Source organism: Nyctibius grandis, chromosome 3 (genome assembly GCF_013368605.1).
Source record: "Nyctibius grandis isolate bNycGra1 chromosome 3, bNycGra1.pri, whole genome shotgun sequence".
NCBI classification, from domain to species: domain Eukaryota; kingdom Metazoa; phylum Chordata; class Aves; order Nyctibiiformes; family Nyctibiidae; genus Nyctibius; species Nyctibius grandis.
Window position 1 is genome coordinate 87,439,652 of NC_090660.1, and position 25,577 is coordinate 87,465,228.

General features: G+C 42.2%; 1 protein-coding gene across 4 annotated transcripts in view; it reads left to right on the plus strand.

The window, feature by feature from the left end:
* The window catches only part of SAMD12 (sterile alpha motif domain containing 12), a 195,094-nt gene that overhangs the window by 42,516 nt on the left and 127,001 nt on the right, over positions 1-25,577 (plus strand). For 3 of the 4 annotated variants that reach the window (XM_068396367.1, XM_068396368.1, XM_068396365.1), the window contains exon 3: positions 6,367-6,496. In XM_068396367.1, coding sequence (XP_068252468.1) covers positions 6,367-6,496 — 130 coding nt within the window. The remainder of the gene's footprint in view (positions 1-6,366; positions 6,497-25,577) is intronic. The other variant, XM_068396366.1, reaches the window with a different exon arrangement.

Below are 25,577 nucleotides of genomic sequence, written 5' to 3' on the forward strand. Positions count from 1 at the left end.
ATGTATCTGTATCAGACACACATAAAATTTTATTTTTCTAATTTTTAAATATATCATTGGCCCTTTATAGCTTGCTTGCAGAAGACATTATGTTTTGATTTAACAAATATTTCCTTCTCAACTTCACGCATGAAGCGATCCCATTTCTTTCCTCCCAGTCTCTCTCTCTGATCACAGACACATCAATGGTTTTCTGACAAGTTTTAAGTTTTCCTGCCTTAGCTGCCTTTGCATTATTCTAGGGGTGACAGCCACCCATCTCACTCTCTCTGTCCCTACTAGGTAGCAGTGACCTTTGCTTTTCTCGTACCTCCCCTCACAACTGTCACCCCCCTTTTCTGTCTACCTGCCTAACTGGGTTAACCTAATGGTTCAACATTGAGCAGTTGGACTCTGAATCTACTCCCTGTGAAGATTTCTTCATGTCTGAAACAACTGGTAGAGCTCCACACTGCTGGTGAATAAATGATGGTGCTTCTCCTTGCAGCCCTGTCTTGCTTATGTCCTTTGACCAACACCGCTATAACAAAATTGATCCTGCTTTGTCTTTTTCTAGTTAAACTGTTAAGCTCCAGAGCAGAGTGTCTCGTGATGTGTATTGGAGCAGAATCTTCCTTAATGCTTTGAGCAGCACCTCTTTTATCCATCTCTGTTTCATACAAGTGTTTTTTTAGGCAGACTGAAGGGTCTGACTTTGGGTAAATTTGAAAGTAAATATGCATTGACTTTGCTTATATGTCAGGATCAGTATGCTGGCAAATTGGATGTTACAAATGGTATCAGGCAGCCTTCTTCCAGCAGACCTGCAGCCCTGTTTGACTGAGGACCCTCATCTCCACAGTCCCTGGATTTTGTAATCTGAGCAGATTTGTAAATGCACAAAATGTTTGGGTTGGAGAAGCTCTTTTAAATAACTTGGCTCATAGTACGTAAAGTAGTTTTAATAATGAGATTGAATCCTCTGTCACTCAAAAATACAGAAGCCTTTCTTTTCTGGAGTAAAATACAATAAATAAAGGTGAAGAAATTCTGGTGAATAAATTGACCTTCAAAATTGGCAGGCTTGTTGAACTGCACCTGGAAGGCTGAAGAGATAACTTGTATGTCATTGCTTAGGAAGAGCAGGGCTGGGTTGCTAGTGCTATTCTGAACACTGAAATACACTCTCTAGTAGCACACAGTTTGTGTAAGTTTGATTGGTTTATTTGTTTATTCTTCAATTGGTGATTTTAAGTACTGTCTTCTCTGCACCAGGGAACAGAGAGAGCGTGAAACTGTGTCACGTATTAAATACGCTAGTTTTAAGATACACATAGCAAAAACTGGGGTTAGGCAATTTAGAAGAAAGAGTTTGACACAAAATCCTGAAGAAACAAGTTTTCCTTCAAATATACAAGAGAAGATCAGAATACCAAAGACTTTTATTCTCATTAGATCTATATCTGGCACATAAGTCGGCATAGTGTTTGGCAGGATTTAAACTATTAAAGTGTTACCAGCACAGGGTGATCTTAGAATGAGTTTATGTCAGGAAAATGAAAGGGAAGGCCAGACCAAAGGTTTTTTTAATGGATATTATTTTATTTTAATCAGTTTGAGCCTATTGATTGACTGAGCTGATAAACAAAAATAAAGTAAAACATAATATCTTTTCTGCCTGTCTAGGTAGTTTATATATAGTTAGTGGCAGGGGACTCATGTGGTAGGTATGTTTATGGTAAGGGTAATTTTCTTTGGTTTACTGGGATTTTTTTTAGTATAGGATCTAGCTTTAGAGCAGGGAAGAAACTAACAAATTAATTTTGTGTGAGGGAAGCATATTTTTTAATAGCCTTTCATTTAGAGCATCTGGTTGGAAAATATTTTGGGTATGATGTTCCAAAAATGAAAGTGACAACAATATACTTTTTATAACCATTGCTTTAAAAACCCTGTATTTTTCTAACTTATCAAGTCCTTATGAATTAGAAAATTAAACATAACGCTTGACGGTGTCAGTGTAAAAATGTCATCTTTGGACTGCAGTTAAAGTTTAAGTCAAACATGTTTCAATCGGAATTCTGAACACTGGACAGTAAAAAATCAGCATGTAGGTTTGCTGTGCAGTGATCTGTATATTGCATGGCATAATAGCTACATTTGAAACCGACTTTCAGCTCTACAGGCACAGAGGGAAATGTTAAATTTGTACTGTAATTGCTGATAAACTTGTTTTTCAGATATTTAACATGATGGTGCTTAAACCGTTTAAAAGGAGAATAGTTGCTGAAGTGAAAAGAGCAACCTCTTAGTTAAAACAAACATTGGCACTACTTGTGTACTTTCAGCTAGGAATAAATAGCTTGTAAATCTAGAGCTAGCTATATCTATTTGTATGCAAATATTTGTAATTTAAGTATTTTTAGGATGTACAAGAAAAGCCATTATCAATTTATTTTTCAAGGGCTGACTGACTTTCCTCTAGTCTTCAAAAATTCCAGCGCTCAAGAAATATCACAGAATCATCTTGGTTGGAAAGGACCTTTAAGACCGAGTCCAACCATTAACCTAACACTACCAAGTCAACCGCTAAACAATATCCCTAAACAATATCCCTAAGCACCACATCTACTCGTCTTTTAAATACCTCCAGGGATGGTGACTCCACCACTTCCCTGGGCAGCCCGTTCCAATGCTTGATAACCCTTTCTGTGAAGAAATTTTTCCTAATATCCGATTTAAACCTCCCCTGGTGCAACTTGAGGCTGTTTCCACTTGTCCTACCACTTGTTACCTGGGAGAAAAGACTGACACCCTCCTTGCTACAACCTCCTTTCAGGTACTTGTAGAGAGCAATAAGGTCTCCCCTGAGCCTCCTTTTCTCCAGGCTAAACAACCCCAGTTCCCTCAGCTGCTCCTCATAAGACTTGTTCTCTAGACCCTTCACCAGCTTCGTTGCCCTTCTTTGAACTCTCTCCAGCACCTCAATGTCTTTCTTGTAGTGAGAGGCCCAAAACTGAACACAGTATTTGAGGTGCAGCCTCACCAGTGCCGATTACAGGGGGACAACCGCTTCCCTTGCCCTGCTGGCCTCACTATTGCTGATACAAGCCAGGATGCTGTTGGCCTTCTTGGCCACCTGGGCACACTGCTGGCTCATATTCATCCGGCCATCAATCAACAGCCCCAGGTCCTTTTCCACCAGGCAGCTTTCCAGCCACTCTTCCCCCAGCCTGTAGCATTGCATGGGGTTGTTGTGCCCCAAGTGCAGGACCCCACACTTGGCCTTGTTGAACCTCATACAATTGGCCTCGGCCTATCAATCCAGCCTGTCGAGATCCCTCTGCAGAGCCTTCCTACCCTCAAGCAGATCAACACTCCCGCTCAACTTAGTGTCATCTGCAAACTTACTGAGGGTGCACTCGATCCCCTTGTCCCAGATCATTGATAAAGATATTAAGGAGAACTGGCCCCAATACTGACCCCTGGGGAACACCAGTTGTGACCAGCCGCCAACTGGATTTAACTCCATTCACGACAACTGTTTGGGCCCGGCCTTCCAGACAGTTTTTTGCCCACCAAAGTGTATGCCCATCCAAGCCATGAGCAGTCAGTTTCTCCAGGAGAATGCTGTGGGAGAGTGTGTCAAAGGCTTTACTAAAGTCCAGGTACACAGCATCCGCAGCCTTTCCCTCATCCAGTAAGCAGGTCATCTTGTCATAGCAGGAGATCAGGTTAGTCAAGCAGGACCTGCCTTTCAGAAACCCATGCTGACTGGGCTTGATCACCTGGTTGTCCTGTATGTGCCCCATGATAGCACTCAAGATGATCTGCTTCATAATCTTCCCTGGCACTGAGGTCAGACTGACAGGCCTGTAGTTCCTCCTTCTGGCCCTTCTTGTAGATGGGCATCACATTCGCTAATTTCCAGTCCCCTGGAACCTCCCTGGTTAGCCAGGACTGCTGATAAATGATGGAAGGTGGCGTGGTGAGCACTTCTGCCCGCTCTCTCAGTACCCTTGGGTGGATCCCAATATCGTTAAATTTAAGCAGTAACTCATATAAAGGTACATGTTGAAGTCTTGACCATGTTGTTCAGGGATTTCTGTGGAATCAGAGAGACTGCTGGTATTATATGGCTATTTTTACTTGTTTTTTTCTTTGATGTATTTGTGAAGGACACATGTTTATATATGCATGTAATAAAAATACGCTAACTGATACCGTAATATTGGGCTTTTCATTGAAATTCAGTTTCTTCTTTGACTCACATAGCAGTAACAAGTAGGCTAGAGAAGTTCAAAGAGGAGCATTTGGTCTTCCTAGTTGCATGAGGAACAGTTACAGGGCACTTGCTCTCCCTACAGAGCTTGCCCCTTCTCCAGACCTATGCAGTGTCCAGAGCGGGTTTCTGTATTTGCAGAAGACTGACGTGCTTCTCAGAAAGGAAGGTGCTAAAGTAAGTGCTGTCCTGGTTATAGGGCACCATAAATACCTCTAAAAGTTTTATTTTTTTGTGGATGACAAGTCTGTCAGTCAGGCTTCTGTCTGCTGCAGGTTGGTAGGTGGCAGCAAAACATAAGAATCAATTATTTGGGGTGGTTTTGTGCATTATTGTGATACCTCTCAATGTGGATGGTGCCTGTTTGTGTGTTTGAAATGGGATTCATGTTTCTGGTGAGTATATTTTTGTTCAAAACAAAAAAGACTGAGCTAAGGGATGTGCATTGGATTATATATTCAACTATAATTTTCCTTCTGTTTATTTAGCTTCTATTCAGGCAGTGAAAAAGAGAGAGGGAAAATTGGACATGAGAAATTCAAGACATGTTTGCCCATTGGAATTTTGGCTCTGCCATATTCCCTGGCCCTAACTTAATATCTTTGCATGATGTACTTTATGGACTTAATAGGACATGCAAAGCACTAGCTTAAAACTGCCTTGGTCCTTTGGGCTTCTAGTAATGAAAAATTTCAAAGCAACTTTGAAAAGGTCTGTCTGACAAAGTACATCTGTGTAAATGCTGGAATAAACCCTGGCTGGCAATATCAAGGGAATCTGCCATGAGTCCTAATGGAGAAGAATGGTTGAGATGACATTCCCCTTCACCTCAAATTTGTGCAGAAAAACTTCTCTCGAACCTTCTGCACCACTAAGGAGCTAGAGCACTCATATTCTGCATGCATAGTGTGGGAACAAAGATACTTTGATTTTATTCCATAGACTCAGTTCTTTGACAAAATCATTGAGTAAATGGATACGTTGGTGTTCACACCCACTCACATCAGCCATGTCCAATGTTAAACATCTATTGTTGGTAATAACTGCCCATCTATTTAAGATTTTCTTAGTCTCCTGGGTAGACTGGGCAAGATGAAATCACTTCAAATATTTTTTCTTTTTTTTTGTTGTTGTTTTGCCTACTTTGACAAGAGACTTTCTAGACAACCTGCAGTTCAGGTCATCTAGAACTCAGCATTTTTATACGGTAAAAAAAAGTGTATGTGCAAAGGTGAATTGTTTGATTAAATGAAAGGTGACTTTATACAGATGATAATGCAATTGACTTAATTTATGAATGTTTTATGTATAAACTGTTAATCTATTTGTTCAGATAATCTATTATAAAACTGAATTTTTAGGAAAGTATTGAACAGTGGTCTTTTTATTTATTTATTTATAAAGCAGAAAGTGTTTTAAGGGGGGATCCTACTTCCTTCACATAACGGTGATTGTAGGAGGGTTAAAGGTAAAAAAGAAGCAGAAAAACTAAAACTGCTTGTAAACATTGCTCAAACTAGGAACGATTTGAGGTGAAATGCTCAATATGAACCGGTATCACCAGCTCTACCTCCATTGGTGTGTAGTCTCCTTTTCCTGGGTAGAACCAGTCTTTAAGCTTGTTTGCGCTAAAGGGCTTTGTTGCAAGATCTTTTCTAATTGTAGTTGAGGAACATGCCTGGCCTGAGGATACTTCTGGTCTTCCGTGTGTACATCCAAACTGGGTCACAAAGGTACATCCTTCTTATGAATTTGAAGGCTTTAAAGGTTGCAACTGTTGCCCTTTGGGTGCAGTCAGAGTTGGTCACTCTGTAAACTGTTATTCAAGTAAGACATGGTGCAGTATGTTCCTGTGATGCAAGGAACATGTATCCAATGCAAAATAATGTTAAAGAACCTTTCACTGTGTGTGATTCCTGCGTGATGTATTTGAATAGCTGGGTCTTGTGTAATGTGCTGGTGATTCCTGGATATCTGCCAGTCAGAGCAGCTCCTATCTGGCATTTATTCTTTTAATAATATCATATATGGATGTCACAGATTAATGTTTCTGAGACTTGTGTGCGGACTACACATCATTTCTGTTCTTCGTTCTGTGTTTCTAGTCCGGGACTGTGAAGCTGACCAAGCCTGTGGCATTATGGACCCAGCAGGATGTCTGCAAATGGCTGAAGAAGCATTGCCCTAATCAGTATCAAATCTACAGTGAGTCATTCAAACAGCATGACATAACTGGTAAAGTATGCACTATCAGAAATATTTTACTTAAAATGTAGCCAATTGTTTTGCTTTGTTGTTAATAGATTGTGACTGTGCACTGAGGGCTATTTGTTGATTGTATGACTAGAGAGTTGTAAGGTTTAGAGCAGGGGGAATATACCAGCTTTCATAGGATGTGGTAAGTGATTTCCCCATCTCCTTCAAAGGTAAATTTCAGATTATTCAGGGTTAATATAGTGAGGAAAGAAGTCAGTCTGTATGTAGGTAAGGGCCACACGCTGTTCATTCCAAATAAATAAACCCTCCCTCCAAAACATTAAGAAATGTCCTATGAGGAAAAATAGAAATGGGTTTTTTTCATTGAGGTGTTTTACCTTGAGTTCATATCCTTTTTTGCTTTTTTTTTTTTTTTAAATTAAACTTAAGAGTTCTTAACATGTCGGATGGGAAGCAAGCCCAACTGAGCCCCTCCCTAGGGCTGAAGCAGGATCAATACAGCAAGTTCATTTCTGACAGATGTTTGTCTAACTTTATTCTGGAAAATTTGCAATGGAGGAGATTTTTGCATCTCTCTATTCCAGTATTTTATGGTCCTTAAAGTTGGTATTTTCCTAGTATAAAACTAAACTATTATTTCCAGCCAATGAAGCCGATTTCTGTCCCAAGTGTAGCTTGAGCACAGTCATTCTTTCTTTCAGTCTGTCCTTTATTGGACAGGGGGCTTCCCACTTGCACATACTGTCCTTGTCTAGTCTAAGAAATATTTGTTTCTTCTGTCATGGTTTGTCCCTCAAATACCCACAGGACCTCCAAACCTTCCACACCTGGTGTCTTGTCTTAGAAGAATATATTAAAAAGCATCACTGTGTTTTATTTTCCCATTTACTTTAGAAGTTGATATTGATTTTGTTGATCTGCTTGACTTGTTAACTCCTACTCAGTTTGCTGTAGTGGTATTTTAGCTGACCACTTTGAACTGACATCAGTTTAGCAGAGTAACTGGATTAATATAAATACAGATGTAACTTGGGAGTTAAATAGCATTTTTACTCATATCCCAGGCAGTAATTAATCTGTAAAAAGCTTAATGTGGAACACTAAATTGTTCTCTGAAGTGGTGGTATACAAAACTGGGAATTGGCATTCAGCCGTTTAATATCAAGCAGAGATTTGAGTTTTCCATACTAATCTCAGTCTTAACAATAATGTATTGTTAACTAATGCATGTTTCAATCAGTGCCTGTTCGTATACATGTACTTGTGGTGTTTCAAATTTTCCATTGATTCCTTTTGCTGTTCTTTCCTTTCTGATAATATATGAATGATTGCAAACATGACAAACTAAACTACTGATATTTGTTTACTATGTAGCCATGAATACACATACACACTTAGATGTGAGAGGTGGTTTGTATTGGTTTGGTGAGTGTTCAGTTTTAGTACATAACCATTGTGCCCATTTCCTGTCGGGTTCCGGATTTAAGGTCCGCCTCTAAAGCAAATCTAGAAATAAAATGCAGACAGCCGCCCCCCGTCCGCCCCCCGTGAGAGAGAGAGGGAGAGAGAGAGACCCGCCTAATTAGTCAAAAAAGGAGCAAATCTAGAAATAAAATGCAGACAATCCCCATCCCCTGCTCCCCGAGAGAGAGAGAGAGAGAGACCCGCCTAATTAGTAATTCCAGTGCAGCCCACGTGCGGCGTGCCTGGTTCAATGCAGACAGCCCGCGCGCAGGGCCCGCCAAAAATATAAATAATTCCAGTGCAGCCCACGTGCGGCGTGCCTGGTTCAATGCGAACACCCGGTATGCTTAACCTGCCTGCAGGTAAAGCACCCCCAAAAAATCCTGACCCGAAATATTAAAGATTCGTGATCCTTGAGTTCAGACAAAGCACAACCGAGGCACGGTATCAACACACTTGGCTCTGACTTTATTAGGTCCAACACTGAGGCAACTCAATATTCAAGGAAAAGAAAGAGAAAGAGAGAAAGGAAAGAAAGAAACAGAGAAAACAGTTGAAAGAGAAAGAGAAAGAAAATATTCACCACCCTGAGATCCAGCGGTGTCCTCCTTCCTACTTGGAAGATGGCGGTGAGGGTCCCACGTGTTGAAGTGATCCAGCCTCTTTTATAGAGTTTTTCGGCAGAGTCATGTGACTGGGAGCCGTCAGTCAACAGTTCGCACCAATCACAGGTCCGAAGGCGGGACATGTCCGGTTCCTGCGCCGTAGGATTGGCCCCTTGCCAGGCTGTCACCGGAGACACGCATCCGGAGGCGGGTGGAGGGCGGGCGCCTAGCTTATTGCGCCATCTTACGTTGCCAGGCTCAGGCATTCCAGGCAGCCGCCATAAGATGTCGCCCGAGCACGTGGTTTACGATTTCTGAGACAATGCCCAAAAGGAAGGGCCAGATTCCCACATTTCCTCTGAGTCATCACCTGTTGAATGCAGTCCATGGGAATGTAGTCTGTGTCTTCACCCGTGTGTGTAGAGCTGACTGCATCCAGAGCACTACCAGAAAAAAATGAAGCTATTTTAAAATTTCTTCTAGTACTGTTTTACTCTCATATTGTCTCTTTTTAGAATTAAGGCACTGTGAGATGAAGTTGAAAGGAAGAAAAAGTTGTTTTCATTTCAACATAAACATAGATGGAAACCTTGTAGTTTCATTGCAGATGTGCAAAACTTCAAACTTTATAGACCTCTATGAAAAGGAAGAATCAAGATCAATCTTTCTTACTTTACACAAAAGAGATATAAGGAAAATATTATTACAAGTGTTAGATAGTAAGTCCACAGGAAGGAAAATAACTACCAAAGAAAAGAAGAAATGCAATCAATGTTTGTATAGATTTTATAAAAGTATATTGTGATAATATTATGAGTGAAATCAATAACTTGGGAGAATATTTCTAGTGCTGTTGGTCCCTGTGACTCTGATTATTTGAAATATAATAAGGGGATAGAACAGTGGATTTGTGGCTCAAAGAAAGTAGAGCATGAAAGGAGCATGGAAACTAATGTGAAGATTAAGCCAAGGTAGTGTAACTGTTTCCAGATATGGCTATGGAAAAGTGATGTGATTGTTGAAAATTTCTCAGGAGTTAAAGTGACTTTACAGGCTGCTTTGATATGGAAAAATATGATGGAAAAGAACTTGAAGAAAATGACATGAAAAGGATATTTAAACTTTATTTGAACATAAAATCTAAGGCATGGTCATAAGCCAGGAAAATAGTCTTGGGAAAACATATCTAGCAGTTGTTAACCATAGGTGTTGAAAAGCGTGGCATTTTACTTGGGACTATTACTTGCTGATTACAGTTTACTGAGTTGCGGGCAAAAATGCAACCCAGTGTCCTTTCCTTTGTGGAGATTTTATACCTTTTTACTGCTCCTGACAAGAGCAGCTGCAGATGTATAAGAAAAAAAATGCTTAATCTGGTGATTTACCTAGTAATAAAAAAGATCTTCATATTAACAGTGATCTTGAGGGTGCCATGGGACAGTGTACTCTGATCAGATTTGCAGATGACAGCAAATTGGGGGTAACGGTCAATAGACTCAAGAGTAGGGCTGCCATTCGTAGGGACCTAGGCGTAGGGACCTAGGCATAGGGACCAGACATAGGCTAGAGGAATGCATCAACAGGAACCTTACGAAATTCAACAAATGCAGAGTTCTGCAGCTGGGAAGGCCGAGCCCCTTGCATCCCATTAAGCCTGGGGCTGGCTGGCTGGGGAGCGGCTTTGGTGAAGAGGGCCTGTGGTCTTGATAGTCAGGAAGATGAAAAGAACCAGTGTTGTGCCTCGGCAGCAAAGAATGCTAACAGAATCATGGGCAGTATTGACATGAGCATAGCAAGCTGATCAAGGATAGTCATTATTCCCCTTTACTCTATACTTTTTAGACTCCAGTTCTTGGATTTCTAATGCTGGAACTTGCACTCCAGTGCAAGTTCATGTGAGGGCCACCAAGATGCTCAGGGCTGGAGCACTTGCCCTGTGAGCAGGGGATTGAGGAAGCTGGGCTTGTTCAGCCTGGGGAAGAGGCAGCTTGCCAGGGTGGGAAGGGGGGACTAGCAACAGCCCCCAATATGTAGAAGGATGTTAGCAGAAAGATGAAGCCAGACCATTCACAGTGATGTATAAGAGACACCAGACTTGAGTTGAAACAAAAAGCTGAGTCTGAACATAAGGAGAAACTTTTTCCCCCATGAGGACAGCTGGGCATTGAACAGGTTGCTCAGAGGGATTGCACAGTCTCTGTCCTGGGTAGGTTTCAAGCCCCAGCTAGATAAAACCTTGAGAAACCTGATCTGATCTCAGAGCTGACCCTGCTTTGAGCAGGAGATTGGGCTAGAAATCTGCTTGGATCCCTTCCAACTTGAATTCTTCTGTGGTCCTATGATTTCCTGAGTACTTACTGAGTACCTCAGAACCAGTGAAATGCATTTTTCAGACAGTTAAGAATAATTGAATATGGAACGGTCTAATAAGAAATTGGGAGACTTTTTTTGTTTTATACACAAAATCCTTGAGTTCAGGGAGTGGAGCTTATTAAGGTTGACTTATTCAGCAACAGGTCAGAGGTCATTTTCATGGTGTTGGACCCAGAGCCAGAACCAAAAGAATATGAAGGACTAATGCTGAGCAAGATCTAAGGGCACCTGATAGGAATTAGCAGTGATAGGAAAAATAAGACAATAAAAAGGGGGTAACAAAGATGACAGTGGCCTGCACAACCAAGAAAGCAATGTAATGGTAGGGCCATGTCACCAGAGGATCTACAACTGGTGTTGGCGTTTACACCAATGTGAGAAGATATAAAAAGTTGCTCTGACTGACCAGCTTTTTACACTTACTTTATACCAGTATAATCCAGGGGGCAAACCTGAGAAATGGACCTTGCCTTCAGTGTGCATTTGTGGCTTTGAATTTGCCAGGCAGCAATACTTTTAAATGACTAGGGAGTTCTTGAGAGAAGAGTTGTTCTTTGATGGTCTTATCCTGTATCATTCAAACAAATGAAGATTTTTGCAATGTGTCAGCATTGCCAGGAGCAAGACTGGGCATAGAATGACTAAGGAATAACCGTTTTGGGGAAGACGGTCCATTGACAAAGTAATAAAGAAGATGTCTAAATAACTGCTTATTGATGTGTGATTTGTTGAAAGAAAGGAAGGAAGGAAAGAAACCCTATTTCACCTCTTGTTTTGATGCCATGTTCCCCAGTGTGCTAATGCATGTCTTCAGAGCATGAGGTTTTAATGCTATGATCATTAAACAAACCTCATTCTGTCAAAGTAATACCCAAGAGGTACCTTGGTCCAAGTGAAGGAATTTGATAAGAGGTACTTGAAAGGACTCAAGCCTTTCTAAATTAAACTTTTAAGGAGGAAAGGAACAGGACTCAAGAAAACCTCTTTTTAGAAGGGACCAGAACTTATCAATATTCATTAAATACCAAATAGCACCTCAGAAAATGAAATATGAACTGCTACTGAAAACCTGCTGCAAATAGCCTTAAAATCTGGCTAATTCTATAACCTCTAAAGATGCTTGCATTAAATCAGCTATATTGACGTATAGTTTTTATGAAATTCATATAAAATCTTGCTTTTAAAATCTGAATTGGTTTACTTTTTTGCTTCAGTAATATCTTTGCAAATGTTACGGGTTTATCATATCATCTGAAATGCTCAAGTTATTTAGCACATTGGTGAAGGGATGGTCTCGTGGTTTAAGATGCTACACTGGAATTGGGAGAAAACTTGGCTCTGTTTCAGGTTACTCTGGTATTCTTAGGAAGCACATGGAATCCTCGGGGTATAAGTTACTCTCTCCGTACAGAGAAAAAGCTTCTTTTTCTTATCAAAGTGTTGCCAGATATCTTTCTGATTTCCAGAACATACATAGTTTAATTATGCCCTTTGTTTCACGGAACTCAGCTGAGTTTTGTGCTGCAACCAATGCAGTGACTTGGGGATGAAAGGTGTGCAGTGGAGCACAGGAGGCCCGGGTTTCATTCCTACCTCTGGGGCAGGAAGGGTGACCAAAACCAAGTGGCTTTATTCACCATGTTGTGACCTCCTGATCGTGTTCATCATCCCCATCTATGTTTTGGCATCTGTACAACAGAGATAAAGATACCAGTATTGTTAAATGTGTTGTGATATGTGTATAAAAGATGTTGCTTGAGCCAGCTGAGTCTTCCTGTTAACAGGTCCGTTTCATTTGGAACAACTTCTGCTCACTTCCTGATCCCTCCCTTGGCAAGTGATTCCAACTTTGTTATCCTTCATCCTTCCATTATTGAAGAGTATCACATTGACCCAAAATTTCTCTTGTGCCGGTGACACAGCACACCTAATGTGAGGCCTGATGCAAGAAGCAAAATGAGGTCTTCTGTAAGGTGACCTCAATAGGTGTTCACCCCAATGCTTCCCCGACTGTGTTACTTGACACCTGGTCCTCCAGGGTCTTCTCACAAATCCTACTGTAGTTACAGTGCAGAAGACTACGCAAACCAGCACCTTTTCTTAGCTTATTTTATCGGACATTGTTTTATTGTCTCTTATAATCAGGTCATAACCTACCCTCTAGGTTGTTATTGGTGGAGAACTGTTTTTATGATCAGGTGTAGGACTGGTGCCAAATGAAGAAGGTCCTGGGTCAGGGCAAGGTGTTGTAGGAAGTACTTTAGCCTCCTTTATAGCATTATTAAAGTTTTGCTTACCACATTTTTCTCTGTTTGGTCCAAAACCTGCAGCAAGTTTTGAGCATTCCACAGCACCATCATATATCTCAGAAAGCATCTAGTTTATTCACAGAAGAAGAAAAGACTTTTTTAGTAGAAACAAAAAGAACTTTCATTGTGTCCAAGTGGAGGGTATTTCCGATAAAATATTGGTTATCTTCCTTGTTTTTCATGTGACAGTGCTCTTCAGCACAATAGATCTCTTCTCCCAAGCAGTGTTCATCTGATAGTGGTGTTGTAGAAGCAACTTTCATCTCCAGCCATCTCTGTGAAGCTCTTCCCTTCTCCGTGGTGCAAAGCTTAAGCCAGCCTTGCCCATGGTCCTTATTTATGCCACTTGTCTCTGCTCTTTCTGTGAGGTCTTAAGAGCAATGTTAGTTGGTGGGCTGTCAGATCAATCCTGACTACATCCATCTGCAGTTTAAAAAATAAAATAAAATCACTGCTTCACCCTGGAGAGAGCTTTTATTCTGCTGCCTGGATAAGGTCAGACTTATTTGCAGCATTCTTTGTGGAGCTGTGATGCTCGTGTTGGAAAATGTGAGGGACTAAAGAGTTTTCCCGGTTTCATACTTGGCTGCTTTCAAATTTTTAACATGTGGAACACATCAAAGAGTGACGGGCACTGGGATAAGGCTCCTGTTCGCATAATATGTGGCAACTGTTCTTTTTGCATGGAAAATGGTATCAGAAATATATTAATGTAACCCTGTCTTTATATAGCATAGAATTGAAAGAAATTGGATGAGCCAAATAGTTGGAAAGTGGAAATCTTTTTTTCATTATTCAACCTCTTACTGATAGAGAAAATTTTGCATGAAAGTATAATCTTCTCTCATGTCTCAGCAATGGTTCCTGGGTCTGGCTTTTCAGTCAGATTATAGCTCATGCAATATATAGCGAACTCCCACAACAGAAGGCAAAAGTGTAATGTCTCATGAGAGATCTGGTATGACCAGGAAACCTCATCTGCAGTGGAGAAGGGGACAATGAGGCACTTAAACACTTCATGGAAGTTGTAACTTAAGTATCAACATAGTTGATTATTTTCTGATAAATTGGCTTTTCTGTGAAAAATAATCTGTGGAGTATTATGGCAGAAAGTGATCTTTTTTTACGAGGTTTTTTTTTTTAATCTGGAACAGGAGAACATTTTCTAACTAGCTGCCATGACAGAGTCTTCATTGCTAAACCAACTTGCTGCTCGTGCAGAGGAGAAATAGGCCCTACATGCCTAAGAAGAAATCGAATCAATTAGTCATTGTCACGGTTTAAAGCTGGGCCGGCTACTAAACCTGTGGCAGATGCTCTCTGTTAACCCTCCCCCTCCCCACCCGAAGGGAAAGGGAAAGGGAAAAGGGAGAGAGACTTACGGGTTGGAAAGTTAAAACAGTTTTAATAAACTATAGTAATGAAAAAGAGTATAATAAGAATAATAGAAATAATCAAATATATACTAATATATACAAATATATACAAAGCCAAGATTGAGAGCCCGGAAATCCTCCTCAGGCAGAGCTGCTCCCCCCAGCACGGGCAGAGGGGAAAATGCAGTAGCTCCACCCAGCACGGGCAGAGAGCAAAATGCAATAGCTCCCCCTGCCATCACACCTGCAGGCTTTTAACTGGAGAATTGGCAAAGCTGGTACCAATCAGTGGAAGACAGGAGGGCCCCTCCCTCCTGGGCCCCACCTCCAGGAGGCAGTGGGTTAGTGATAAATAGGAAAGTGAGAATGACGTGTATGGGATGGAATACCTTGTTGGTCAATCCTGGGTCACCTGCCCTGTCTGCTCCCCCCTGCAGGTGCTACCCCCCTTCAGCTCTTCACTCATAAGCAGTGAGGAATTTAGCAGTGACCTTGGTTTCTCTAAGACTAATTGGCCTGGTTTGGGCCAAACCAGGACATTCCACCCCTTATTCCATACCATTCACGTCATACTCAGATCACCACTACCTTTTCATTTTCAAATATATATACACATATCACTAGTTTATGATTCATCTTTATGCAAAAAGTTCATCAAGTTCATTTGGTTCAGGATTGTGGGTTTCCATCTGGCTAGCAGTCTCTCAGCAGTCTCTCTGGCTAGCAGTCTCTCTTTTGTCATGGTTCGTGCCCACAGGTTGCAGGTTAAAGATGTCAGACTCGAGGAGGTTACTGGGCACCACTTGATGAAGCTAGCTCCGGTCTCATCACCACTGTCTTAACCTAAAAGACACTTATGCAGTAACAACATACAGTTCAGAATTAAGTAGTCTCACCCAGAATCACATCACCTTCAGGGACACATCGGACTTCACCATCTTGCAACATCACCCACCAAGTACATCCAGGTCCCTGAGCAAAAGCAATCCCACAAATGGGTTTACCTTTGCCCGTTGCAGGAAGAATCCAGACAGTTTTTCCCAACAGATTCCTTTAATGCACCACAGGGACTTTATCTCCTTCTACTGTATGTAGAAGGTCTGACTGAGCAGGACCAGCTCGATTGATAGATCCCCTGGTATTAACTAACCAGGTAGCTTGTGCCAGATGTTTATCCCAGTTTTTAAAGGTTCCACCCCCCATTGCTTTCAGGGTAGTTTTTAACAGCCCATTATACCGTTCAATTTTCCCAGAGGCTGGTGCATGATAGGGGATGTGATATACCCATTTGATGCCATGCTCTTTGGCCCAGTTGTCTGTGAGACTGTTTTTGAAATGAGTCCCATTGTCCGACTCAATTCTCTCTGGTGTGCCGTGTCGCCACAAGATTTGCTTTTCGAGGCCCAGAATAGTGTTCCGGGCAGTGGCATGGGGCACAGAGTATGTTTCCAACCATCCGGTGGTCGCCTCCACCATGGTAAGCACATAGCGTTTACCCTGGCGGGTTTGAGGGAGTGTGATGTAGTCAATTTGCCAGGCCTCCCCATATTTATATTTCAACCACCGCCCCCCATACCACAAAGGTTTTAACCGTTTGGCTTGCTTAATTGCGGCGCATGTTTCACAATCATGGATAACCTGTGCAATAGAGTCCATGGTTAAGTCCACCCCTCGGTCACGAGCCCATCTGTATGTTGCATCTCTCCCTTGATGACCTGAAGTGTCATGAGCCCACCGAGCTAAAAATAGTTCACCTTTATGTTCCCAGTCCAAATCTATTTGGAACACTTTAGCAGCTTGATCCGCTTGTTGGTTGTTTCGATGTTCCTCAGTTGCCCGACTTTTAGGTACGTGAGCATCTACATGACGTGCCTTCGCGACTAGTTTCTCTAGCCGAGCAGCAATATCTTGCCACAATTCAGCAGCCCAAATAGGTTTCCCTTTGTGCTGCCAGTTGCTTCGCTTCCACTGCTTTAACCACCCCCACAAGGCATTTGCTACCATCCATGAGTCAGTATAAAGATACAGCCTTGGCCACTTTTCTCATTCAGCAGTGTCTAAAGCCAGCTGGATGGCTTTTACTTCTGCAAATTGACTTGATTCACCTTGTCCTTCTGTGGCTTCTGTGACTCGTCGTATGGGACTCCATACAGCAGCTTTCCACTTCCGATGCTTTCCTACAAGACGGCAGGATCCATCGGTGAACAGGGCATACTGCTTCTCATCCTCTGGTAGTTCATTATATGGTGGGGCTTCTTCAGCACATGTCACCTCAATTAAGAGATGGATTCATGCTGCTCACAGGGACTGGACCTTCATTTCTCCTATTCACGCTTGGGAAAAAGGAATTTGAGGCCCATCTACCCTGGCTGGGGTCCTGCTCACTGGTAACTGGAGCAGCCATCCTCCTAGAAAAATTCTCTCTGGTATTTCTTTTAGCTTGCAACTCACGTACTCGTGCCTGTAGGGTACTGGTAGGTTGTCCATGCCATCTGTTCATGTCCTCCCCATAACCACGCAGGGCAAACCACAGGATACCTCGTGATGTGTTCTGTTTCCTTTGAGCCGGTCCTGTAGGAGAGCGTTTTCTCCTAACAGCTGCAACGCGTGCCTGTGTAGGTAGAGAGTCAAGTTTATTCTCGATCCTGGACAGTTTGTCTGACAGTTGTTTAAATGAGTCCTTGTTTTCCTTAGTCAGTTTTTCCACAGCCGAGATGCGTGCCTGCAGTGGGGAAGAAATACTATCTTCATACTGTCGCATACAGTTAGCCATTTCGCCCACAGTAGAACGTGCCATATCATCTTCTCCCCATACTAATATTGACAATGTATGGGTATATGTCGGTGGAGCATTCTTCACAACCTTCCGGAACATGGATCGGTTGCATTCCACTTCATCAGGATCTACAGGATCTACAACGTCCCGTGGGTGTCTATAAATGATCTCTTGCACAGCCAGTTCTCTAAGGTAGTTAATACCTTTTTCTATAGTGGTCCATTTGCTTAGGTGGCTCATAACATCATCTTTATAGGGATACCTGCTCTTTACAGCTGACAAGAGTCGCCTCCAGAGACTGATAGTGTTTGACTTTCTTGCGAGCGCCTTATCAATACCACCATCTCTGGACAGGGATCCCAACTGTCTGGCTTCTCTGCCATCTAATTGCATGCTGTCTGCCCCATTATCCCAGCATCGGAGCAACCAGGTAATAATAGGTTCACCGTCATAACGGCTGAAGTCTTTCCTTATATTTCTCAGGTCCTTCAGGGATAAGGAGTGGTAGGTTATCTCTACGTCCGAGTCCTCCTCTTGTGATAGTTCTGCTTTAGAAGGACCTTTCTTCTGTGATGGGTCTGTTTTAAAAGGACGATCAAGGGAACCCCCATCTGTGTCAGGCCCTAACTCTGCCTGAGAAGGGCCCTCACCTGGGTCATATGATGGCTCTGCCTTAGAAGGCTCCGAGTCATCATCCTTCTCTTCATAAGCTGATTTCTTCTGGTATTTCTTCCTGGTTACAGGAGCAATTGGTACAGATTCGATAGATGCTGGAGTCTGAGTAGATGCAGTGGCTGTCGTGGGAGTGCTGAGAGTCTGAGTAGCTGCAGTGGCCATCTTGGGGGGTGTAGCAGCTGTGGTACAGGCTGCCGAGGCTTCAGTGGGTTTAGTGGCTGTAGTGGCAGTACACACTGTAGGATCTGAGGTGGCTGCATAACACCTACAACTGTCCCTGCACCGATATTTAATCTTATCCCACATCAGAAACACATTCAGGACAACCAAAAATAAAAACATGCCACCTAGACAGCACCATCCTTATTTCGCAAAATCTAGTGGAATCAGCTTGGCAGAAAAGGAGAAGGTACTATTTCCCAAAGTAAAACTGGAAGTGTAATCATTAACAGAATCAGCTAAAGGACGCCTGGAGTGTGCAGATGAAGTTGCTGCTACTGATTCGCGATTAAAGCTGCCCATCATTGTGTCATAGAGATAAGAGATCGGAATATTAACTGCCCAGTTTATCACAGCATAAATCAGTATCAAAGCCCATACCAAAACAATACATTTCGACCAGCGCCCACTGCTAAACTGCATGTAAACATTCATAAGAAGCAAGCAATAACACAGTGCCCATGGCAGGTAAGGCATCATTGCAATACTCAACTGTGAAAGAAACTCCATAAAAAGATGAGATAACACAGCATTCAAAAATGACATCACCATCTTCACTATCTGTTTTAATTTCCAACCCCTCATAAATCTCAAAGGAAGAAATCTGATATTCTCTCAGCTGAGCTCTCCTGGTCTCCTCCCACCAGAGCCAGGATTCAACTTATCAGAGCAACCTGTTGGAGCTTCTCTCGAGCCCCACCTTGGGCTCCAATAAATCTGTCACGGTTTAAAGCTGGGCCGGCTACTAAACCTGTGGCAGATGCTCTCTGTTAACCCTCCCCCTCCCCCCCCCACCCAAAGGGAAAGGGAAAAGGGAGAGAGACTTATGGGTTGGAAAGTTAAAACAGTTTTAATAAACTATAGTAATGAAAAAGAATATAATAACAATAATAATAGAAATAATCAAATATATACAAATATATACAAAACCAAGACTGAGAGCTTGGAAATCCTCCTCAGGCAGAGCTGCTCCCCCCAGCACAGGCAGAGGGGAAAATGCAATAGCTCCCCCTGCCATCACACCTGCAGGCTTTTAACTGGAGAATTGGCAAAGCTGGTACCAATCAGTGGGAGACAGGAGGGCCCCTCCCTCCTGGGCCCCACCTCCAGGAGGCAGTGGGTTAGTGATAAATAGGAAAGTGAGAATGACGTGTATGGGATGGAATACCTTGTTGGTCAATCTTGGGTCACCTGCCCCGTCCTCTCCTCCCTGCAGGTGCTACCCCCCTTCATCTCTTCACTCATAAGCAGTGAGGAATTTAGCAGTGACCTTGGTTTCTCTAAGACTAATTGGCCTGGTTTGGGCCAAACCAGGACAGTCATGAAGTGAAGCTATCTCCTCTTTCATGCACAAACCAGTGGGGAGCATCTAATGCCATTATTTGTTACATAGAATCCTGTGTGGAAGAAGTGATATTATCATCTGTTCTGTTTAATAGGAAAGGGAACTTGCTGAAGGGCAAATGAGGCATTTTTGGCCTTGCTTGCCAATGACATATTAATGTTACTACCATCCCTGGAGGTATTTAAAAGACATGTAGATGTGGTGCTTAGGGACATGGTTTAGTGGTGGACTGGGCAGTGCTAGGTTAACAGCTGGACTTGATCATCTTATAGGTCCTTTCCAACCAAAATGATTCCATGATTCTAATGTTATTGCTTCTATATCTACTAAATTCAGAATGAAGTTTCCACAGTCCTGCTCCGTTATTACTGAGAGATCTGCTATGCAAGTAGCTGATGAATGTTTTACACTGTTTCCTGTCTTACTGGATATTTCTTGGGGCTGGTTGCTTTTCCTTGGTATGCTCTCTCCATTTGTAACTACCTGGGAAGATCTCTCATGGTTTCAATAAACAATTGCTCTACAGCATACTCAGAAGTGAATTGTACTCTACCCACCTCTTTTTCTTTACTCTGTTGCTATATAAGAATTCAGTAAGAGCCATGGTAGCCAGATTTGCTGTAGCTTTTACTCCTACCTGTTGTATAACACAGAATCCAAATAATCTTTGAACTGAAAAGTATAATTCCTGTAATTTAGCTTCAGATTTGAAATTCTCTGTCAACTTAGCTTACATAAGTTCTTCTGTACCCTTAGAGTGTGAGTATTTAGGTGACAGGAGAAAAAGGTATATTGCGCTTCATTGGAAGCAGTGTTTACTTGCTCCTCAGTACGTACTCCTCAAGTGCTGTCAGATGTTGGAGAATTAATGTTTCATAGTTGCATGCAATGATAATTGGATTATCCCTTCCCTCTAATGCAAGTTTTTTTCATTTTACATTTAATCTTGTTCTCTTTATTGTAGTCAACTTTTACTAACTAGAGATCCTATCATCTTTTACCCTTTTCCTTGAAAAGATCTTTGTTGTACCGTCTTTGTAAACCTGATCCACTGTATTCTCTACAAAACACTGATTCACATCAGTATCATGTAAAACTCACCCCCAGAACCTCTCACTGTCGCAGCCAGTTTCAAAATCAATTTCTGTTTCTTACTAAGAGGGGAGCTAAAAATGTGAATGAAGGTAAGATATGGAAAACTGTATCAAATGTCTTAGCAAAGCCTATTTCAGGAATTTGCAAACCATATTGTAGAGCTTTGTGATATTTCCTAGTTTGCCGATAAGGCTGCGCAGTGCGTCTGCAAGAAGAACTGAACCCTAATTGTGATCCACTGACAGAGCCAAAAAGCTTAGGAGCTGCTGATTTAGCGATTGGGTGCTTACCGTATCTGTCTTAGGTGACTCAGGCATCCAGTTTAAGTGGGATTCATAAGACCAAGGGTAAGAGAGTAGATTGCTGAAGTAATCAGTGGTGGGGCGAGGGATGCCTCCAAACAGATGAATTTAGTGGACCTCATATAGCTAAGAGAAGACGTTATGAGAACATCCCTTTTATGTTCACTCTGTTTCCTTTGTGCACCTTCCTTTGTTTTGTGACCCTTCACATGTTCTTGATGAAGCATGCTTTTTATCAACTGTTTTCTCTTTAGCTGCTTTACAGGGCTATTGATTACTTTATTAATAGTTCTAACACTTTGCCAAACATTGAAGCTCTACCTTCTCATTTTATTTTTTAGGAAGTTCTTTTTCTACAGGTTTTTGGAACCATCTCCAACTGTTAGTGATTACATTATTATTCTACCATGTTCCTTGATCGATCATTAGGCTGTGTGATCCCATTATCTAGAAGCTAGGCAGGGTGAAGCACTGTTGTTACTTGGAGACCTCTAAGGAACAGCTTAAAGCCATAGGATGTAGCATTGTTAACCCTGATGGCACTTCTTTATTTCCTTTTTTTTTTATTTCCCCACTTGATTAATACTGATGAACTACTTCAGTATGGTGTATAACAGCCTGGAGTCTTTCCACTCAAAGGGCAGGGTCCGTAGTTTAGAGCCGGCCATTGAATATTTAGGCTGTCCTATGAATTCTGCTGATTCCAAGTATTGTGCCCTGACCAAAGTCTCATTAAGATGTAATTCTGTGTTGCTTTTTTTAAGACTCCTGCTGTATCTGTTGAGTGTGGAACTTATTTTTTCAGCTTGGTTAAACTGCTGGTTAGTACTGATGGGCTCTCATTTCCCACCAAGTTGGGCTTTCCTGCAGCGCTTCAGAAGTTCTGGTTCCCGTTCTGGTGGGAACCAGGACAAAAATGGGAGATACTGGAGGGTCTTCTTTCAGATTACTTGTGATATCATCTGGGAAGGAGTATTTGCCGCCTTTGCTGTGCAGACACGAAGTCAATTTTATGGCTCAGTTGTAGGTAAGGAAAACTTAGATGGGGAAAACTTCAGTGATTAAGTAGAGGAGTTGTTAGAGGACCTTACAGTTCTTCACTTTGAAAAAGTGAATTAATTTGCTGCTTAGGGGTTGTGTGTTTGTGATATCAGTGAGCAGCTAGAGCTGATTCTTTTTATTTCAGCTTGTTACTTGCCAGCATGTGCTATTCATGATATGGGGATTTAGTCTTAGTGTAATCTTATAATTATTTGGCAGTGTTCTCCAGTCTAATAACACAACTAACTTAACGGTGAAACGCAGGAGAAAGCCTGCCTGAAATCTGAACCTGGAGGAAGCCATGGCGGAGAGTTTGACTTGTGTTTTGTGACACAAACGAGTGGGTGCAAATTTAATCTCTCTCATCCGATCAGTCTGCAATTTGTTGTGTTCCTTTTCTCACCTCCAGCCCTCACCATTGCCTAATCCCCTGTGACTCTTCTCAAGCCAGATGCCCTCTGCAGATTAGACTGATTCCAGCTTCTCTGCTGTCTGTATGTTTTTATGTATATATGTAGCCAACACATCCACTCTTGCACCAAATCTCTGACAAATAGATTAACTCATATCCTAAATTTTGCCCTCTGTCATGGCTCCATGTTCTCAGCTGCCTTCTGCTTTCTCTCCCCTTGACCCTCTTTGGACCCAGGGCATCGCCAGTAAGCCCGGGACTCACCCTGTGTGGGTGCCCACACCCCAAATTCCCCTGCTGCTCCCGAGCAAAGGCAAACAGCCGCCTGCAGTCTTCTGTACTTCCCAGGTTCCTCCGGGTTGGTGTTTAGGAAGAACTGGAAATGCACTTGGGAGAACAGAGAGTTTTCTCCTCTGCCTTTTGCAGAGCCTGGGGCGCAGTTGTGGGGTGCTTGGGGGGTGCAGTACCACCGGGACCCTCGGCGGGGAGCCGGCACACCGGTTCGGCCCCGGCTCTGCTCAGCCTTACTGGACTGGGAACCTGCTTTCCGGTCTGAAATGGAATTATACCAGCCCCTATATGTTACTGCAGGAGGTTTTATCCCAACAGAATATCAGCATTTGTGTAACCTTATGTAGTCGGTGACGACTGCGCTCAGGAGGGTGTAAGACATGCCAGTCCTTACCCCTTGCTTTCAGTCTTTTCTAATTAGCTTGTCAGTTCCTAATTTTTTCATGTCCCTCTTTGAAAATGATTCTGGTTTTGGAAATATCAGCCCAGCCAGCTGAACCTTTTACAGAGAGCAAAGAGACTGGAGGAAAAAGCACTCCGCTCTTCCCTGCCTCCCTCGTATTATAATAAAAATAAAATCCAAAGCTGCCTTTTTTTTTCTTTTTGAACTGCTCAAGTGCTAAAACAGCTGGCCTCTGAAAGTCAAGATTTGCCAAGGGAATAGCCTTCAGTAATAAAGAAGTGCCTCCCCGTGCTCCAGTGGAAAGTATTGTTTGAATTGATGTAGTTAATTGAACAGGTTGAAAGTCTGACAGGGTCCGGTACAGTGCACTTGACACTGAGCTTTATCCATGTTATCATAAAATGCACAGCGGAGGGAGGTCACAAATACCTGGCTCTTTTAGCAAAGGTGTAAAGACCCAGCTCCAGCATTTTCCTCTGAATTCAGTGGAAGGAGCTCTTGGAACAACAACAAAACAAAAAAAAAGGCTGGATTCTGTCCAAGCCCTTACTGCATTCAGGAATTGATTTTCAGCCCTTCACCCAACAAGGATTTGCACACCCTGTGAAGTGTTTATCTGATTCCTCAGATCTGAGTGGTGATCGGCACTTAGGTGATACAGGAGAAGGCTTTCTGTCCTTCTGTGTGCAGCCAGAAGAATTGCTTGCTACTCAAAAAGTGGAATCCACTGTTAGAAATTTGCGTCTTTTAATTGATTTTTGTTATCTGTGAACTGAAAGCCTAAACTTATAAATGTGAGCCTTGACACACAAAAAAGTATGATCTTAATAAACCATTTTGGTCTGAAACATGAACACGTAGATTGATCCATGAACCTTCTTGACAAGGTGCACTAAAGGCATGACTCCTTAGAAAAAAACCAGCAAAACACACTCTTCCCTCCTCTGAGGTTTCATTAACCTTGCTGAGCCCCAAAGTTCTTACCAGAGGCAAACTCTGTTATACAGCGATCAACATTAAGTGGTTAACCTCAGATAAAACTTGGGGGACTCCTGTTCTAATGGGTTGTTAACTACAGCTACTATCTAACATAATCCAATATGTGAATACGTACATTTGAGGGCTGTGTTGCTGCTGAAAATCAGGTGCTCTGTTGTTACTGAACTTCAGTGGCTGCTATTAGAGTCTTCTGTGGATTTTAGTCTTTCAGGACTACATTGCTGCATATTTACAGCAGAAGCAGGGTTAAAGGATGAAAAAAACCCAAACCAACCCAAATAAAAAAAAAAAAGAAGCCCCAAAACCGTGTCAGAACATGAGCTATCCCACAGAAGTCTTCAGAATCTCAAGAGCCTGCAACCTGTCAGGCTAAGGAGACCTCACCCTGTCCCTCAATAGCTCTTCTTGAAGCTCAGAGGAATTCCTGCCCACCAGATTGATAAGAGAAGCCTTCCAGTTCCTCAGACAAAAACTTTGCTTCTTAATCACTGACTAAAAAAACCCAAATTCTCCCCCAAGCGGACTTTGAGGTTTTGTCCTGTTTTGTGAAATGCCGACCAATGATACCCTTGAGGAAATGTGTACCTTCTGTCAGAGTGCCATGTATTTGAGACAAGCCATCATGTAATCCCAGTCCTGTCAACTGTACTGACAGGGCACCTGCACTGCACAGGGCCTGGTGGCATTGTGCTGTGCTGAGAGGGAGGTCTTTTACAGGACTGTTTGAGCTCCCAAACAAGTTTATGTGTATAAACCCCAGTCAGTTTTCCTGCAGACTCTGTTGGGTGCAGTAAATTACAGAATTGAGATTACTTACCTGTTTGCAGGTCAAAATCACCAAATCCTGGAGTTATTTAGCTTGCAAGGGTCCTTTTGAGATCATCTAGTCCAACCCCCTGCTCAAGCAGAGTCAGCTAGAACAGATTATCCAGGACCATGTCCAGTTGGGTTTTGAATATCAGCACAGATGTTCCATTTAGTCAAGGCTTTCCTTGACTATCATTTTGAATGTACACTTTTTAATGTTTGTTTTGCATAGGTTATGGAGATTTTATCTTGCAGTTCATGTTCTTGATCTAAATATAACAGCTCAGAACCTGAAGATGGATTAATAAGGTTATTCAAAAACCAGTGCCAAATGTGGAATAATCCCAAATGGCCTATCAGGAAATGTTTGTTACGTCTTCTAATTTTTTGTTGCTGTTGTTAAGTATAAACACTGTCTGGAGAAATGCCAGGAATGTGACAATCTGTTATGAGCATTTCAAATCTATGAAGTACTACAATCCGATCTGCTGTCAAGCACTAGTTAAATTGCAATGCTAAAATGCTTGTGTCCATTGGTTTATGGATGTTATACGCACGTAGATAAAGCTTGTCATATATTGGCTTATCAAAAACAAACAAAAGACAG